Source organism: Apostichopus japonicus, chromosome 15 (assembly GCF_037975245.1).
Source record: "Apostichopus japonicus isolate 1M-3 chromosome 15, ASM3797524v1, whole genome shotgun sequence".
Taxonomy (NCBI): domain Eukaryota; kingdom Metazoa; phylum Echinodermata; class Holothuroidea; order Aspidochirotida; family Stichopodidae; genus Apostichopus; species Apostichopus japonicus.
The window spans coordinates 22,337,727-22,357,915 of record NC_092575.1 but is presented as its reverse complement, the minus strand read 5'-3'; the positions used below and the strand labels follow the sequence as shown (position 1 = coordinate 22,357,915).

General features: G+C 35.4%; 1 protein-coding gene across 3 annotated transcripts in view; it reads left to right on the top strand.

Annotated features, from left to right (window-relative positions):
- The first annotated feature begins 421 nt into the window (after nucleotides 1-421).
- The window catches only part of LOC139981065 (tetratricopeptide repeat protein 28-like), a 109,581-nt gene continuing 89,813 nt past the window's right edge, over nucleotides 422-20,189 (top strand). For 2 of the 3 annotated variants that reach the window (XM_071993213.1, XM_071993209.1), the window contains exon 1: nucleotides 12,658-13,143. In XM_071993213.1, the coding sequence (XP_071849314.1) occupies nucleotides 13,054-13,143 (90 nt within the window). In that variant the 5' untranslated portion in view covers nucleotides 12,658-13,053. Of the gene's footprint in view, nucleotides 644-12,657; nucleotides 13,144-20,189 lie in introns of those variants that run through there. The other variant, XM_071993210.1, reaches the window with a different exon arrangement.

Sequence of the window (20,189 nt, the reverse complement as noted above, 5' to 3'; positions counted from 1 at the left end):
TAATCATTGCTTCCGCCACCATAAAAATACTTACAATAGTGGTTGAACAGTTTGCTCCCTTTTCATAATTTACCTTCCCCCTTTCCCTGACTCTTTGCTCTCCTCATCCCCTGGCTAGTTTCCTTCATCTTGTCCTTTCGATCCTTTGCTTTAAGGGGTGTATATTTTCCATTGGGAAACAAACCATTCACCCTTCCCCATCCTCTCCACGTATGTACCCTTGTTTGTCATCCTCTAGAGTCTAGACCCCTTCCTCCACATTGGCTTCCGTTCTCTGCCTTCCCGTATTTACCCTGTTTTCTTGACACTTGAATCTCCAGCAGACGACACAAGTATATGAGAGGGAGTTAGTCTTATTGGAACAGCCGACTTCTCGCCTATTTTGAACAGGTACTTTCCATACGTTTTATCCAACACAAAGCTCCCACAACAACATCCACACACACTCACGTATACGTATTAACGAGTAATTGATACCGATAGTGAAATCGGTAGCTGTCATAAGATTACCACTAATGTCAGGAATTTAACGGAATATATGGATAGGTATAATCGTAATGTCAGTCATTGCAAATATTTTGACATCATGTGGAGCAATTGAACGTGTAAGATGGAGGCAGCGGAGCCAAGATCTCGCAGAAAGGTAAGAAACTTTAGGCCTACGGTTTTCACTTTCGTGCAAATCAATGTCAGCCACAAATTCACCGTTCATGATTACGTTGCTTGCGACGCTGACTATCGTGAGGACCGTAACCAAGCACAGTCTAGATCAGCGTAGGCTGTGGTGTACTCAGTGTGCTATGAAGTATGATCCAACCATTCAATAGTGTGATGTTAGGGACCACACTATTATTACAAAAGCATTTGTTTTGGTTGCCATATTATCTGTGAATCACTTTACCCTTGTCATCATGACTGTTGTGAAGTATATAAAATATAGGCAATATATTTAAGTGAAACCGAAAATGATAGACCACTGGTAGGATATGTGCTTGTGTTAGCATATAGTACATTATGATCCAGGCTACAGTACTGGCTACGCAGTTTTTAATAAGTCCTAAATTTCCGTCTTAGCTGCTAGCATAAGCACCAACTGAATACCACAATAAGGAGAAGCAGAACCTCTTTTACTGTATGTAGGCTTACTGTGTTTTGGAAACACACCACAAGAAGGGCAATAATTGCAGAATACTAGGCAACTTGTGAACAACAGCTTACGAAACCAGTGGCATCATTGTCGCTGTCAGTCTAGGCTTGGCAAAACATTTTAGCAAAATCACTCTTTGACAAATTAATTTTGAGAATGACTCAACATACATTGTTTCCAGCATTTTTTAAAAATATTTTAAGTCCAACAGTTAGCCCGCTGGCTACGTTGCGAGAGGGAATTATCAAGTATTAGCAGTTTGTACTGGACTCATTTAAAAAAATAATTACTGTTTGAAAATATTTAAAGTCCAATGGTAGTTTGCTCTGTGGTCACGCAAACAAAACAAACATTGTCAAAATATTTGGTGACCAGTAGCATTTGGTTATAATATTTCCATAGTTGGTTGGAATGTATTGCCTTTTCTTAAACAGTACTGTTTTTAATGTTAGTATCATCTAATTGTTCTTTTCTTTGTGCCTAACCAAAAAGGCAACAGAATACTTCACAAAATGGATGATCCAAAAAGACACATTAGTCACAGGAATTAAAATTACTTTACTTGAGAGATTTATATTACAAACCAGATATTGTAGCAGTGGTCTCATTTGTTATAATTGTTAGTGAAAGTAAAGTGAGTCAAAGTTAAGAAATGTGTAGTATTGTATTTAGAATCTCTCCTTTGAGGTGGATCATTGCAGTACAAATTGCAACTACATTAGTCCCACTGGCGATGTAACTATAAAACATAATAAGAATTTACCTGAAATTTGAACTGTTTAACAACAATTGTACAGCTACATTGGAACACCTATCATAATGTTCTGTATGTAACTTGGGTATTTTAACTATACAATACTCACCTTCCTATCCAAACTGTTTGACCACTTTCCCACTCCCATCCAAAAAGTTTTATGGACTGGCATATTTGACAGCTCATTTTTAATAAGTAAGAGAAGGCTCTGGAAAGTGGAACTGAGCTAGAACTTGTTACCAATCCATATAGTCAAACTGAGAAAAATGAAATTAGGGATAAACTTATGTATGATTTGCAAATTATGCAAAAGTAATTAGTAGCATTACGTTAAATTATTTTGATATAATAATGATGAATCATGAACAGTCCATAAATCTCAAATTTGTTGCAGCCAAATTGTTGTGACCACAAGCAGTACTTAGCTCTCTGAGTCATATATGGAGTTATATCACCTGTTATGATTGTACTACTGACGGCTTGGCCAAAATGATTTAAAGCAACAACCGTAAAACATAATGCAAGGTTAAGCCTGTTTCCAAGGATTAATTGTGGATGCAACAAAATGGTCCAAAGCAACATTGGATGGGCCCATGAGGTTTATCAGTTAGGCCATTAGTTGACCAAACTACAGACCTAGACTATCAGTGGTTTTAGCTACATTTCTCCTAGAGTTTTGATCATCTAGGGATCTCAAAGAGATCAGGCCTCTCTGAATCATTTATGGTGGTATCATTCTTAAAATATTGACAATGTGAAAAAGGTTTGAGTAAGTTTGTTTTTTGATATCATGATCGAGTAACGCTAGTCTACCGGTAATGTACTGTCAAAAGTCAGTAAAACCAAATGTCATCAATTTATAGAATCGAAAAAAAGGATTCATCATCTTTCTGTACAGAATGTTGTTCTTTTTTATGTAAGGACCTTCCGAAAATATGTTAAAATAAATGTCATTTATCGCCCCCATGTTACTAAAATTGTCTTAAGATGTCTAAACAGAAGTTTGAAAGGGTCATTCATGACAAAAGTGGTTACAATAATGCCTGACATAACTTCGGTAGCGTCTATTGATGAAATGCTACTATAGCTACAAAGACAGTCGGAACACCAATGGTTGATGTTATAAACAAGCTTCCATTTGATGGGATTTCTAACATAGATGTGACCCTATTTGAAAGTGACTTGTAAACTGTGACTGTTTGAATGGCGAAGAAAAACATCTATCAAGTTCTTTTACCCCCACCTAGTTTTTAACTTTTTAGGTATGAAGAAATAAAATGTCACAAAATAGGATACAGTACAATCATTTCTATATGTATGTTATTATATGACAAACAGTTTTTTGGCGAAGCATGTTACATCAAAGATGCATACAGTAAGTGCTAGTACAGGAGAGGGAATAGGCCATCCAGTGAGGAACTGTAAAGTGCATAGATACAAACGGTCATGTTGTTGTACAAATGTAAAGATGTATAGATCTATAGTAGTTTTTGTATTCAAAACCTTAAAAAATGCACAAAAACACAACAATTTGAACACTAAATTTTTCCTTGCAGTATCTTACAATATGGGGGTAATTTGTTATAATTCAATATTTGCATTAAATAAGTAGTGTACTGCAAATCTGTTTAACAGAATTCATAACTTAATGTGAGAGAATCAACAATTAGAGTTTTTTATTTTCATGAAATTGCACCAATGTAAATGTTATATTAATATAAAACAAAACTGTTAGCAAACTGCTTATCCAATAAAGATGTAATATTAGTAGAGTATGAAAACATATTAAGTGTTTGGAAGAGTAAACACTTAGTATATATGTGCTCACGGGGTTTTAAATACTGTATCTTGGAAAATGCCTTTACTTCAGAAAATTCTTTTGCAAAGTGAAAACAACCCCACTATACAGTACCATACAGCAATCACTTTCAATGTGATGTGTACATGATGTATGGTAGGATAGTTTATATAATGGTCCATTGTTGTTGTAAGAAAGATAACACAAGTTGGTCCCCCCCCCCCCTGCACAGTTTATTCACAGTGTTGTAAAGTTTGGTAACTTTTAGTTTATGTAGTGAGTCACTTTTAGCTATTCAATACTTCAAATTTAAGGTAAACCACAGCTGCTATTCCATTTAAACCAGACATTCATTGTCTTTTCCCTTGATGTTAAGAGGTAAAAGAATGTCTAAATAGGAATCAGTGGTCAGTTAAACCATTCTGTGTGAATGTCACTGACCAACAGGAGATCCCTAACAGTTTGAAAAATCAATAGAATCTATGACAAAAGGTTTTGACTGTTGGTCGCCTTGATAGGGTTAAATCCTTCCCCCCTGAGTGTGAACAATGGTTCTGTTTGCAGTCTGTAACCTCCTTATCTTATTCAAAAACCCAAGTCAGTTCTTGTTGTCAGTGATTTGTCAAGTGAGACCATTATTTTGTCCCTTTCTTAGGAATTAGAGAGATTTTGTAGGAATTAAATGAAAAGCTCTCTGTGAAGTTGATAAATTTCCCTCAATAAGTAATGTCTCATTGTTAGAGGCCTACTTTTATAATTCTGAAGCAAATCAAAAGCCAAGGACAGAGGATTGCTGAAATTGAAAACAATCCCCATTTAAGTCGCATTTTTGCCACTCTCTCTCTTTTGGGGGGCTGGAATGCAGGATTTTACTGTTTGGTAAATATTTAATAGATAAGTGTAAGAGGATTTTATTTTAAATCATGTCTGAGGGATGAGTCAGGAAGATTTAAAAAAAAAAAAAATAGTTAAGCGTAGAAATTCAAGAAAAGATGATTAAAGTATCTCTCTCTCTTTTACAATGAAATGTCAAAAATTGGATCTTTCGATTTTTGTGTCCCTGAAGGTTAATTGCACAGGCTCCTACAGGTAGGACCTGCAAATAATTTGAGTAATTTGCTTGTAGAAGTGAAGGACACTTGAAGATTCTCTGCATTATTCTAGACCCAGTGTTTTGATGGACTTGGAAAGTAACAGCAAATTCCTGAGCACTGCAAAAGCAGCCAAATGGCATAGAAATGACAAATGAGACTTAAATGTTTAGAAACTTTTATAAACTTAAAAGTTTACCATATATGCAAATTTATGCAAACACTTGAAAAATGTTCTAATTTGAATTAAAGAGTCCAAATTAATGTTTGTTCTCATTGGATGTTTAAGTTTGAAAACCATTAGTTAGTAGTGAATTGGTTCCATTAACTAGTCCTGAGAAAGAAGAGAAAATAAATGGTTAATGGTTTCATAGTTGATGGTTTCATAGTTATTCATCTTGAGACAAAACCATATTTTTTAACCTTTAAGTTATGTATCTATTTAATTTTCTTTTAAATTTATGCTACAGTAGCAGTGAGTTACACAGTGTTGTTGCACATTGTTATATTGTAAAGCATGCACATGTGTGCATGTATGTATGCACATAAATAAACATCAGAGTGGGTTGTTTGTTTTGTTGGCCTTTCTATAATGATAAACACTAAAGATGCTACTGTAAGCCACTTTTATTCTTCTCTTGGTAGCTATTAAATGTAATGACCATGAGAACAAAAAACATGATCAGAGAAGGGAAAAAATCCAAATGACCCTCACCATGTGTATTAAACAATCCAAATTTCAGTTTCTCAATGGTACGGAAATTGTAAAGACTTTAGTCGCTAGGAATTTTGATTAAACTATTTCAAATGAAATTTATAGTTGGCTTAAGTCAAATACTTATGTAATTTGAATTGAACTGCATCATTTATCCCTTTTATATTTTGTCCTCAAGGCTGGTATGTTTAACGGTTGATTTCCTCAACTTCGCAAATATTTATTTATTTCATCTACGGGGGGGGGGGGGGCAAAAAGAAGATAGACCCAAGTTTTTTTTGTAGTAGTGTACCATATACAGGTAAGTACTGTTGTTTCTAACCAAGATCAGCTATCCATTTCATTTCTGAACTTGACAATGAGTACTAACAAGCTTAAATTTGAGTGTTGATCTTTTATCTTGTAAATTTGCTGTCGGCCCACAATAATTGTTTGTACAAACTTACAAAGCAATGAATCAATTGAGTGTTAGTAAACAGTTATAACATCAATTTGAGTTCAGTAATTATCAAGGGTACTGAAGTCCTGAGGTAAGATAAACCTAGATATTACAGTCACAAGTTGAAGTTATTAATCTATCAAGTTTATCAGAACTACCACCCAAAAAGAGGTCATTCTGAAAATGGCTCAGAGCCCCTTCTGGTCACAATTATTCAGAAGGGGTTTGAAGCACAGGTGCAACCCAAATCCTGATTAATAGGTTGTGTGATTTTGTTATATTTTGCTTTAAAAATATATAAATATATTACTTGTATGCCACTTTCTAGCTTAAATATTTGAAATTTCAGATGTAGGACAAATTTGCTGACCACTGCCAACCTGCCATGGTCAATCATTTCTCCACAGTGGACTCCAGGTTATGTCCCCTACGGCCCTCAGTGATTGTAGAACTAGTGTGCATTTCACAGATGACCAAGATTGTCCCGTAACCTAAATTGTCGGACATGTATACCTGGTGCGGAGGAGATCACAGGGCAATTTTCATAACCTAATTCAGTCATATCAAGTTAAACCGTTTTCTATTATAAAATGGTGCATCAAAACAGGTATTACGAGGGAAGTCAAGATCAATAGCCTTAAGCATTAATTCAGCGTGAACTTGACACATATTTTTATGCAGTAAAAGTTTAACGATATGTTTTTATCCCTAACCAGCCTTACAGCTTTACCCCAGAGGTAACAGAAAGGTTTTCATTAATATACAGATCCCCATAAATTACTGGTGACTTTACAGCTAGCTTAGTAGTATGGTGTATTGAATGAATGTTGGATGTCATATGAGAGGCCAATGACCTCAATTGAAGTCAAACATCATTTTTGAATCATGTCATATATTTAGTCGTAGATCAATTTATCATTCTACTTTGGCTGAGATGCTAAAAAAGCAGTAAGTACTGTATATGTGCATATTTAATTGACTACTTGATGGAATCGTTACTTCCATTTGTTGGTTAAATTTAGCTGACTCTCATAAACGAAGGAGATCATCATAGTTTTCTCTAGTAATTGAAGTAAACTCTGAAAGTAAAAATATTAGAGTTAAAGAAAAGAAAAAGTGTGAAGAAATGTCCAATTGTGGGTAGTGTGGGTGGGTGGTGGGCTATGAAATGTTTTCAGTGAAGTATGTATGTATGTTCTGTGTATATTTATTTTTAGATCCTCCTGCAAGCAGGAACTTGCGAAGAAGCCTCATTGGCTTATCAAAGCCTCGAGCTGACCGAAGTCAGTTTCTAATAGATTCATATTTAACGTCCATGATTATGAATTGTCACTTGTCAACAACTCTGTAACTGGACGACATACATTAATCTTGGAGTGACTCGAACTGGGGACCTTATGATTGGAAGGCACCCGCGTTAACCACTGAGTTAACACTCCTTAGTGTAACCAATTTTCATCAACACCATGTAACAACAAACTGATAAATTAAAATTACTGATTAAAATTCAAAGAGGCAGTCTAAGTTTGTTCCAATGAGCAATTATCACAGTTTGAGTAATGTTTTGCTGATCAAATTTTGCGAAAAGCTGCATCAAGAACATGGTGGCGATAGATTAGAGAGCTCAGTTTGGAGCACATCGAATGTAAATGTAATCCTTGCTGTATTTAGTGTTGATCGAATTCACTATAATATTGGCTTTTATCAATATCTGGTCTTTCTTATATTTTGTTGTTATAATATAAGCCTCCAAAAGCTAATGCTTTATAGATCTGCTAATGTGGATTAAATCGCACATGTTTGCATATTCTCAGACTATTGTAGTATGTAATTTTAATATGTTCAATATTATCTCGGAAAACATGTCGGTTGCCAATTATCACCAGTTGATGGAAACTGTACCGATACAGATAGGACCGGTATTACCCATTGGATTCGTTCACTACCAATTGCATGCACAATACTCATAATGTGCCCAACACTAATTAACTTCCTCAATTTTGACCAAACATTAGTCCTTTGAAATTAACTGAACATTCAAGAACATCATGTTGACACCCTTTTTGTTAAGTTCAGTATACTGTGTAGCATGTATGCTGTACATGTTCTTCTCACAGCAGAAATTTCAGGGAGAAGGAAATGTCATGAATTAGAAATTGGAAACCTTGTCAAACCCTGGATGTTTCCTCCAACCATTTATTGTCCAATGTACCAGAGTACATTGAGGGAAAACATTACAGATGTAATGCTCGAAGTATGTGCTAGGTTTATGTTGAGTATGGTGATAAATTTCATGTCGTAAAAGGTATTTATGCTTCCCACAGCGGTGACATTTTTGAAAAATTGATGGATCTCCACGATTATTTATGCAACCAAGGTACAGAATATACATATATTTATATACTGCTTTTGTTCAAGAGGCCCTTTCTTGTTTCTAAAGAAAGATAAAAGATGTTTGTCCTGGACTCAGATTTGGTGTTCACAATGTGTTACTCTCTGAAAAATGAGGTGATATTTTTAGCAGTATATAACATAGATGTTATTTACCAAAATTTGAAGTCCGAGTCAGCGAGGTATGAACAACTCCCGGACCGAATGTAAACTCAACATGTGTTATGTTTGTAACGCTGGCGATGACAGACACAGTCGTTAAAATGTAGATTTCATGTTACTTTTGTATGGGTAGATAATAAAATTTTCTGCAGGCTTTTTATTTCAATTCACATCAATTTCAATGATTTCAGCAGTCTGCACCCCCACTGACATTAAAACATAATTTATTTGTCTTTGAAATGTTGTATGGCTGGATCCCTTGTTGATTCTTAAAGAACTTTAGTTTCATCCTTAAACTGAGGAGTTCAAAATGGAGGGAAACAAATTGTCCTGTAGTGGAACAAAGAAAGGTTTGTGGTGAGTTTGTCTGTGAAAAACTTTGAAGGTTTAACATGCTAATTGAACTTGTCATTTGATTATAAGCAATGCAATGAGATAGTTGGTGAGACAAAGATGAATAATGAACATGAAGAAAAGATACAGATACAGATTTACCAACATTCTAGGTATATTAAACGGAAAGTTCTCAAACCCCAACCATCATCTTGGCTTCTCTGCAAAAGATCTTTGTGATGAACAACTCCAGAGTTCTCCAGATACCCAGATAACATTGTGATTTGCACATGATCTGTACCACTGTAGACAACTATAGGCACCTACTGTACCTATCCACTTGCTGCAGACATAAAATGCACATTAATTATAGCTATCAACATACATGATGTTTAGAGGGGAGCATAGGGTCAATCTGATTATTCATAAGGGCATTTTGGGACCTCTGTTATCCCCGGAGGGCATATGATATGATATTCAGCCATTAATGAAAAATATTTACATAGTCACTCTTGGGAGATTGCCAATTGTGAAGACAGATGATAAAATCTTTCCTGCAATTCCTTCTTTGGTGTTGATAGCCTAGTACAGTATTTACAGTGTACAGCAGTTATGTATATTGTGCTATTCATGTTGTCGGTGAATACTATGATAGTATAGTAGGTCAGGAATGAATAAGTTACAAAAAGAGGTCAAGGTCAATCTATTTGTTGTTTATTTTGTTGATTGCAAAAAAATTAAGAGATTTATGGTTACTTTCCTATTGCAATTTGCATTCAGTTCTTACCTCTATGACAAAAAAAAAGATTTCAGTTTTTGTTCACAGAAATCAAAGAATGTTATAGTGCCTTGGAAACTGTTACAGTACACAAACTTTTAACACTAAATATTATACCCTGCTAAATGGATGATTGGGATGTGAATTCCATGTATAATAATAATGAATTTGGTGAACTGACTTAACAGTTTAATAGGGATTTCATAGAAGTTCTAGACACTCTGTAATGTGTGTACAGTACTGTACTTCTACACATCAGCCGTGTGTGATTTCAAGTTCACTACAATATTGATGTAATAATATATCAAATTCAGTGGTATGTAGGAATATTCAACTTTTTCCTTAAGAACTTGAAATCAACCTTGGCTGTTCATGCCAGTGACCTACTGTTAAGTACGTTTTTATGGAATTTAAATTTCAGTCCTGCAAACTTTATTAAAATCAATTCAAAAAGCTGCTTTAAGGAACCACGAGTTTAACTGGTTAGTTTCAGCCTCAAATTGTTTATAAACATGAACTAAAAGACCTGTCTAAAGATATCCAAGACCAACTGTTAAGTCTACTGTACATCTGGAAGGCATTGAGACCGTCTTGGTTGTGTTAAGGCACAATGGTCATCAAGGGGTGGGGTTGGGGGGGGGGAATGCAACCATCGCCACCTTTCTAGTCTTTGAAAAAATACAGATAAGAAATATTACTGATTGATGATTGTTCCATTCATGCTGTACAATATATTCAGTAACTGTGTCTTTTGTACAAAAATGTTAAATTATTCCAAACCAACAAAAAAACAGAAGAAAAAGATCTTATGGAAATGAAGTGTCTGAAGTTTTCTGTTTGATTGTGCGTTTTGTGACAGTTAGTGGGGACGTGAATGTCTCCCTAGAGGAAAGAAGATCTATGTTAATTTCCCACATCTTAAATATTAGATATTTTCTCTCAACCCTGATAATTAAATTGGACACAAATGGTACCACTGTGAAGTCATAAATGGCAGAAAATGGAGGGTAGGTGGGGCAGACTTCAAGGAATAGTCTGAAACGGAAAGCTTTAATGTTTTTTTATGACATGTTTATGATGTAAACCATACATACCGCGCTGTCATTGGTTAGTGTTAAGATTGTTTTGATGCATCTAGAAAAGGAATAAACTAGGTCTCTTCCAAAAAGTTCATCGTCAAGGAACTAGAATGGTGGTATTTACTTCACTCCTCACTTACCTGTCTGCTTTACCATCGCACACCTATCTACCTAGCCAAATAACTGGTAACATTCTTGCACTGCGCCCATGGGCTATCTACAGTAAAGATCAGTATCTAAGGTCGAGAAAGGTAAGTGAAGGAGGTTTCATTCTAAAATGTGATCAGAATATTTGAGGAGGTACAGCAGCTGTGTATGCATCTTTGAGTCAGTCATCCTTTATAATTTACTGTAATTCTGGGAGAGAAAACTACAATTAAGATTTTTGCAATCTGATCATTGCTGATGATCGTTTCAAAGGGACCTGACGAAATTCTGCATATTATGTTGTTGAGCAGCAGTTTCTTTGCAAAGTTGCCATTCAGTGTGTGTAATTTTGGAAAAAGTGGATTACACAAGTATAGGACTGCGTTAAAATCTTGATCAGGCCGCATGTGTAGACTATTTTGTTTACATTTGTGTAATGAACATGCTGATATGGGCGGGCGCAGTTATTTTATGGTAAATCGTTCGTGCATTTAGGGTAACAGAAAATGAATTTCTTTCTTTCGATTGCGACAGCTTTTTTCCATTAAAGCCACCTGGGGAGAGTGCATTTAGAATAAGAAACATTGAATCTACTTCGGAAATTTGTTTTCTGAAATTCATCAGCAAACGTGTATTGAGACTTTAAGTCGGATTGTAGCCAAACTTGGTATACTGTACATGTAGTTGTTGGTTAATATCTGATACATGTTGGCCATCTGGGCCCAAAACAAATCCGGGCCCATTTTGGGCTGGGTGGGTCCATATTTTATATCCACCTCAAATGCAAATTGAGACAGATTTTTTGGGCCTGAAATTTTGGGGCCCAATATTTTGGGACCATTTGGGCCCACATTTTTTTGGTTCAATTTTTGGGGGCAAATATACTTGGGGTCACTTTGTTGAGCCAAATATTTTTGGGACCATTTAGGCGCAACATTTTATTGGACCCAGTTTTGAGGGGCCTAAATTTTAACATTGCAATAGCTCCACAACCTTAATCAGATTGTATCCAAACTTGGAATATAGTTGTTGATTAATAGCTAACTACATGTGGTCATAAATATTATGGTAGTGGGTGATGACATAAAACACTATAATATTCCATTTAAGCAAGGAACCATAGTGCCCATTGGGCTGTTGTTGTAAAGGTCTGTTCAATATTAAACTTTTAAAGTACCAGTGAAAACTTCAGTGCATTGTAAAATGCAACTCAAAACGGTCAAATTTCAGTTTTTAAGTGTATGAAATGCACAGGAGTCCTAGTGTTTTATTATTCATAACTTTCCTAACTTCTGTTACAAAATGTTAACCATAAAATTATTCCCTACGTACTGAAAATCAGATACAGTAGTTATTGACAAGTTTTGTGAGAAAAATTAAGCTGTAAGAAAGGCTTTATCAGGTGATATCAGTCAATTAAATCAATCAGCTTTGGGAAAATGGATATCCATTAATTATTCTTTATATGTGTGTAATTGGCTCGTTATGAAAAGTTTTCAACCGCTTTTTCATTACCAGGGGCTAAATATTTTTTAAGGTCATTTGGAAATCTCTCTAATTAGAAAAAGAACTTCATTTAATTTAAAAATAGGGACTAGTTGTTTATCACTTTTGGCTGGAAAGTATCATCAAAACACATTTTACAAATTCCTGTCACTGCACTCCCTTTGGTTCTAGTAACAATGTTAATTTTATCGTAGGATTGTTCCCATTGAAAATATCGGTACACAAACACTATAGCGTTATTGTTCAGTGTATTAATAGGCAGACAGATTAACTGTGAAGTTCCCACAGTGCGATACTCCTCCACATAGTAAAATAAGTTTTATTGAAAAGAGGCGTATTATTTATATAAATTCACTGTATTTAGTAGTTAAATTTGAGCAATTTGGAGTGTTTTTGCACAGAACAGATGGTTAAAGATTTAACTGATAAAATCTGTCCACCAGATGTGCCTGAACATTTGAAGTTGTTAGACTTGTCTCTTTCGAATCTCTGAACATTTCGTTTTACAGTAAGAATTTTAATTTGAATACTGGATTGCTTCCTATTACTACAGGTTACCAGTGTATATGAGTCATGTTGACTCTGTGAAACTAAATGTTTTGTGTGGATTTACACACACAGAAGTGGAATTGGGTGATGCATAATTTCTTGTATATTTGTTCATTACGTGTGGATTCTCGGCCGATAAATTCGCATTTCCACCTTAACCAGTCATGTTACTTGTCGAGCCAAGAAATGGAAATATAGTCCATAAAAGTGCCTTCAAGTCAATGGGAGCTGTTCAACGGTCAATTCTAGTCAAGGTGAGACTAAATTTAAATGCTGGCAGTAAGCCATTGTAGTTTCGGGAGACGTATACCTACATCCAACTGTAACAACTCTTCCAAGTTGTAACATTTCTTAATGTATATTGGTGGAACTAAATTACAGTATGTCGGTTTCAGTTACCTAGAGTTTACATTTTAAGTTTATGGTTGAGGTCCCGTGAGGTTTATAGAAATTGAGCGGTGACATTTGAATGAAGTGAGGCGGGTAGAACATTTATCTAAATTTATCTGGTTTTGATCGAAGCTTACAAAATTGCAGTGTCAGGCTGTGAAAGGCACGAACAAGACAAATTGAGATCTATGGATTTTGGACTGAGGGTTGTTCAACTCATTTCTATAATGTAGGGCTTTCATTATCTCTGGATCTATACACCTTTATACTACTCTTTTAAATAGCTGAAAATTCTGAATAGTTGCATACAAATCGTAATGGAAGTATAAATTGGTTGTATTCCAAGGTAGATATGTTGATAATTTAGCATATAAACCAATCTAGTACAAGAATGGCCTCCAAATAGGTTTTTATCATTCTCAAATTGTATGCTAGAACCCTATACATCTATATAGAGCTACTGTGAGAGCAGTGTAGGTTCTGAAATTGCTATTACTTGTTTATAATCTAAAATTTGGTAATAATACTGCAAAGATAGACATAATATTGAGTAATAGCCGTATTAACTATATGTGAATCTATACATATTTATAACATGACTTGGTCAATATGTTGACACAAGTACTGTACTACAAACCAAGCTCCAGAACAAGTGTAGATTGACAACAACGTGCTTTGTTGTGGACCACCTGTGTGACCTCCTTCCCAGCTACTCTTGACCCTTGGAGACTTTGACAAAGTCTGTCAAGGCCCACGAAAAGAGAGTAACAGAATTCAAACCGAAGAAATATACAGCATCACATAACAGCACTGATATATCCTTTGTGCTCTCCGAATACTATTCCTTTTTTGTCTCTCTTCATACGAAATTAAAAATTATTCTTGAAAAGTAAACAGTTTTGAATTGGGAAAAAGCCCTGCGGATCTAAATCCGAGAACCGATACCTATATCAAAACACACTGTCTAAACATGAAACTGTGAAAAATGTACAATTACATCTCTTTTACGTCGCCATCAGCGAGCTTCTAGCCACGCTTACTTTTCTATTCAGTTCTGTGTTTGTGCTACAGTATTTAAGTACCACAGCTATCATAACCACATCAAAGCCCAGACTATCTTCAGTAAAAATGGCATTCTGAACTGTCTAACAGATAAACTAGAGATTCTTTTGAAAGATTTGAGTTCAAAAGGTTTGGTCATATACAGTATCACAGATCTCACTTCGCAAGTGCATCTACATGGCCCTGGGCATCACTATAAGAGACGCTTAGGAAACATAGGCTTGGAAGAAAACAACACATTGTATCGTATATTCATTGTAGTCCCAGCGACACAAAAAAAAGAAGAAAGAATAAAAACAGAAATATCGTAGATAACTTGAGAAAAAGATTCCTTGATGGCATTATTCAAAATTATGTCGATAGTCTTCCATATCTACATTCGGTCCAACATCTTATCCAAATTTAGGAAATGATAAATAATTCAGCTTTGCATATATATATACTGTATGAGTTATAGGTGCAAACTTGCAAATTATTCTTCATAATGAGAAGTTAACATGTTGTGGGAATTTCACTTATCATAGATAGACAGGATCATAGGCCGATATATTGGCCTTCTTAGGCTTGCAAGCAGCCTAGTGGCCTATACCCCTTTACATTGCTCATGCAGTGTAAGGTATAAAGCTATGGGTTCCCTCCAGATGGCTCTCTACTCCAATCAACATATCTCTGTGGCCCTGGTAGGAAATTCATCGAGATCCTCTTGTTTGCGTTGTAAAAGTTAATTCTCCTAACAGTTGGTCTTTCTACTGCACATGGCATACAGTAATGTTACTAAAGGAGCAGTAATACCGATGATCTTTAAAATTTGTCTCTAAGAGTGAGAGTCTTCTCAGCACTTTAATCAAGAATTTTAGGAGGTCTTCTTAATTTTACCCAGGAACTGTAACTTGACTCTGCTCCAAGAGTGGTTGTCCCTTCTGCCTTAAAGTCAGGTAGCAAATTAAACCTATTTTTTGGGGATCTCAAATAATACAACAATATTTCTCGCCTGTGAAAATTGGCTCTCCACTATGTGAGAACTATTTGAGTCCAACAACATGGAGGGATGGTTTAATCAAACAAATTCTGTGTAATCCTGCCAGAGCATTGCAGACTTTGAATTCATAGTCAAGTGGAAGTGCATAGTGAGAAGTTCCAAAACAAAAAAGGGGCTCTCCCAATGTTACAATGATTGCAACTTCCCAATAAACACACTTTGTATATATATATTGACAACAAGTTAAGATATATCTTCTATATATACATCAGCTGTATCCATGGAGTTAAGATTTACTATTAGCTTTATGGAAGAACTGCATCAGCTCTAACTTAGTCTGTACAGTTTTACCTATGCTAGTTCTCTGCTTTGTGTTCTTTATTACTTGAGGAGCTATTTTGCTCATACTTTCATAGGACTCAGGAATAGTAATTAAATAGAAGGAGACTCATTCAAAATTCTGATCTTTGTTCTCACTCAAAATGGTATCATTCGATATAAAGGTAAATTGGGCAGTTACTGTAGTTGAACAGTGCTGAATTGTAAATCCTGGATTATCAGGACACATCGAGACAGAACGTTGTCTGGGTGTAAAAAGCTGTGTAGATCTGGATAACAAATGTTTGTTGGTTTATGATACGTACTTGTATGCATTTTATATGTGAAATACAGTATTTGGGGGGAAAAAGATAACAAAAAGCACTGCATTTTTGCAAAAACAAATAAACATCATGTCCTTATTAATATTGAAATTGAAATTTATTTCACTTCGTTCCTCCCTTACCTGTCGCCCCACAACCTTAGCACCTCATTCTACGGTACCTAGAATGAACTGGTAACCCTTTAACACTGTGGGCCCTCTATGACAGACTTCTCCGGTCAATACCTTCTCATTCTACCATCTAAATTGCCAACATCATTTGTTTTGTCATCCTTGGATATCCTACAGCGAGGTGCTAACGTTGTGGGGAGACAGGTAAGCTGGTCACATGTAAATATCCAAACCAGTAAGTTTTGGAATTTTACTGGACTGCAAGGAACAAAAGTTAAAGAAACAAACATGTTCAATATCGTATGTACAGTACAAAAAATATCTAAACTGTTTGGATTTCGGAACTGGATAATCTAGAATCAGAGTGAAACTGTCAGGACAAACCAAATTCTGCAGCATAAAGTTAAAGGTTAGGTCAATGTTAAGATACAATACTAATCCACCATGAACTAGTAAACTTTATAACATTGATGACAGATTCCCACTTGTAGCCTTTGCAGGTCAGTAAATCAGCTGCTGATGGTTATCAATATCATAACTCAACTCCCCAAACATCCTAGTGTTGGACCCTCAAAGTCACAATGTACTACAAGTCACAGCATTGATGTTAGTTCATCTATTGACTATGTACAAGAGTGAAGACATGGGAAAGTAATGTCACAGAGTCACTTTAATGTCTTTTAATGTCTTTCTTTGCTCATGCAGTCATATTGTTTATTTTCTTTGGTAGATAGGAACATATTTTGCAAACAGTTGGTGCTAGAGTTTTCCAATGTGTTTACCTTTCGTGTAGTATGTCGGACATAATGTTTTTTCGGTAATAAAACAGTGTGTTTATATGAAAAACACTAAAAATGCAATGGTTCTTCTTACACAAAACTGCTCCACACATCTTTGACATATTTGTGTTGCAATTCAAATTGAAATGGTGAAGCAATTGATTCATATTGAAAAATAGAAAGAAAGAAAACATCTACATCGGTGAGTTTGTGGTCCCATTTTTTTTCCCATTTTGGTTTTCATTTTGCTATGCAGTACCCAGGTAAATATAAACCCTGATACAGGGGCAGGATTTGATGTCTGAAAGTGGGCGGGGGGGGGGGGGGGACAAACCGTGCCTTTTGAGAAATTTTTGGATTTTATAAAGCCCTCTGGATGTAATATGGTGCAATATTTATTGGTTATTTCTCAGTAATAGTTGTGTATTTGAAAATGTAAAATAGCTATCTGCCTAAATGTGTTGCCAGATTTATTATAGCTACAAAAAAAGTAGCAAATGGTCAATCTTAAGGTTAATGAAGGGCTAGACGGTGCCCATTGACACTCAAACCAGCAAACCAGCTTACAACTTTCTCCCTTTACAAATTATAAATAATTATTAAAGTATCGCAGAGTTGTCAGTATTGCTGTGGCATATTACCAACCAATGTACCGACTGAATCGGATAAGAAAGCCAACTCAAGGTCTAAGAAAAAGTGGGGAAAATGCCCCCCCTTGCCCCCCACCCGTCATCCTGCGACTGCCCTGATAAATTCTGCAATATGATGCAGTGATATATAAATATATCTCTACAGTGGTCTTTCAATCTTGTGTCTACAGTTGAATGATGATATGAAAACTGCTTATAATTCTGTCTTCTTTTGAATACAGATACATTCATGTCAAACATAACATGGTAAAAAGTATGGACATGTTTCATATCAGTGCTGCGTCATAAAATATTTAACCCAGATATAGGAAGGTGGAGAAGTTTGTGTGCATTCTTCAGAATTGTCAGGTTATAAGTGACAAGTATGTGCAGGTACAGTATTCACATGAAGCCAAGATCTTCATAATATGTCAGGACACACCTCTGACAGAGAAAACTATTGAGACTGTGGTGAAGTATATAGGGCGGACTTAATGGAGGCTGGCAAATGTGAAGTGATGTTAGTTTTAAGTAAATGGAACTGGTAGTGAGTATTATGGATAGAGGAGTAGGAAAACAGGATAAGAAAGGGAAAAATGAGGAAGAAAATGGGAAGAGGTGGAAGGGGGAAAACAAGTAGTTGTAATTATAAATAATATTCATTGTTGTACACAGATGAAATGCATGATGTATAAGATCCTGTAGTCATTGTTATGTATAAATATATGCAAATATTAAAGTCAATTCACATGCTGATTTATTCATGTATCTTTATTGCTCTCAACTCTGTGCCCTTGAACTGGCCATCACCTAAAGTTAATCTGTTGCCAGGAATTTGGTCCGCCAAATTTACCAAATCTACCGAATATTACACAAGTGATGGTAATTAATACACTTTCATATCTTTTCCTACAAATGAAAAGTTAATGAGCTAGGGATTTATCAGGGCGATTTAATTGATGCCAATGTTAAGACTTTGATATTAATATAAATCTCATGCCAAGATTGTTAAAAACGTTAAGAAATTTCACTTTAATATCATCATTTTGAAAGTCAAATTTTTAGTAAAGCAAATAATTAGAACTTTAAAATTCCAAACAAGTTCCAATTCAACTCAAAACTGCATTAAGTATATTTATTAAATTCTCTCAAGGAATATATCCCAAATTAAAATCCTAACTAGGGCCCTTAAGAATTTTCATTTCCACACTAAAAACCTATGCTGGATCCATTAAAGAATTGTTGATTCACTTTGCAGTACTATCAAGCCAACTATTCCACAGTATGTGCTATTATCACACAGTATAGGTCTGTAACCTTAAGGTAGTGAGCTCCCAGTACTGAAGTAAATATTAAATTGGTGATATAGTAGCCCGGGCAATTCACTCTGCCACCCACAGATTTGGTAAAATTCACTTCATGGAGATATTTTTACACTCAAAGTCTGTTTACTCCCTCCACTCTTTTTCAATATTTTGTTTGAAGGACACAAAACAGGTTGTACAGTAATTAGTAAGAAACTTTTTAACTTTTGTCTCTGCATCATTGAGCAAATTAATTATACCGCAGGGGGGCATTTATAACCGGTATTTGTCAAATGTGGTAACACTTTGCATTCTCTAGCAGTTATGACCACATGCAGGTTGACAGACACTGGTGGTCAAAATAGTTCTGGCTGGGTTGGAGACACATATGTAGGCGGCTGAATTGAAATTATTTTATCCTTCTGTTATCTGATTATAATCTCATTGTATACACAGTAACAGAGCTCACCCAATGATCTAGATTTTCACAACATTTGAATTTGTAATTTACTACCCATTATAACACAGAACTGCCAGAAAGATATATCAGTTTTACAAACTATCAAAAAGAAACTTTCATTTTCACAAGCAGCTGGTATGCAAACATTTACAACATCCTTTTTCTTGGTCTAAACTTTAAAAATTTAAAAATGGTCTAAAATATACCACACAACTATATATTGCTCAAAATTCTTGGAATTTCCATAGTTTTGGCAGATGAGGTAGTTTCTGTGCATTGCCCAAACAGAAAGTGACAAAAGATCATGTTTGCATACTGTGAATGTGATTAAACAACATCCCACATTTAGCACAAGGGAATGACTGCTGTGGCAGAGAATGTTGTATCGCCATAGCTATCTATCTATTCCTACTCACCAGGTTTGGTTTCTAGAATGTGTCGTATGCTCTATATTTAGCCTGTTGAGGTCGGTGACTAATTTCTGACAATTTCACCAGACCTTCCGATCAATCGAGTGCTGCTCAAAGACAATTACACTTGTCCAAACTTTAGAGGAAGATCCTCCTGTAAATTTTGTTAACAAATCTATATTAGTTATGAGAATGACATTACTGAACCTTTTACTACAGTTATATATATGAATATCAAGCCTGCCGCATACTGTAGGCCGGAACCTGACCATACTTTCATTACATGGAAAATCTTTAATCGTGAATAATAACAATAATAGTAAATGAGATTTATATAGCGCCAAATCAGTAGACAAAAGACACTGCTCAAGGCGCTTTACAAAGAAAGTAAATTAATATACAAAAGAACAAGTGAAAAAATGGGTCTTAGGTAGACTTTTGAATGTAGAAAGTTTATGGCATGTTCGAATGTGATCTGGTAACTTGTTCCAGAGATATGAACCAAAATATTCAAA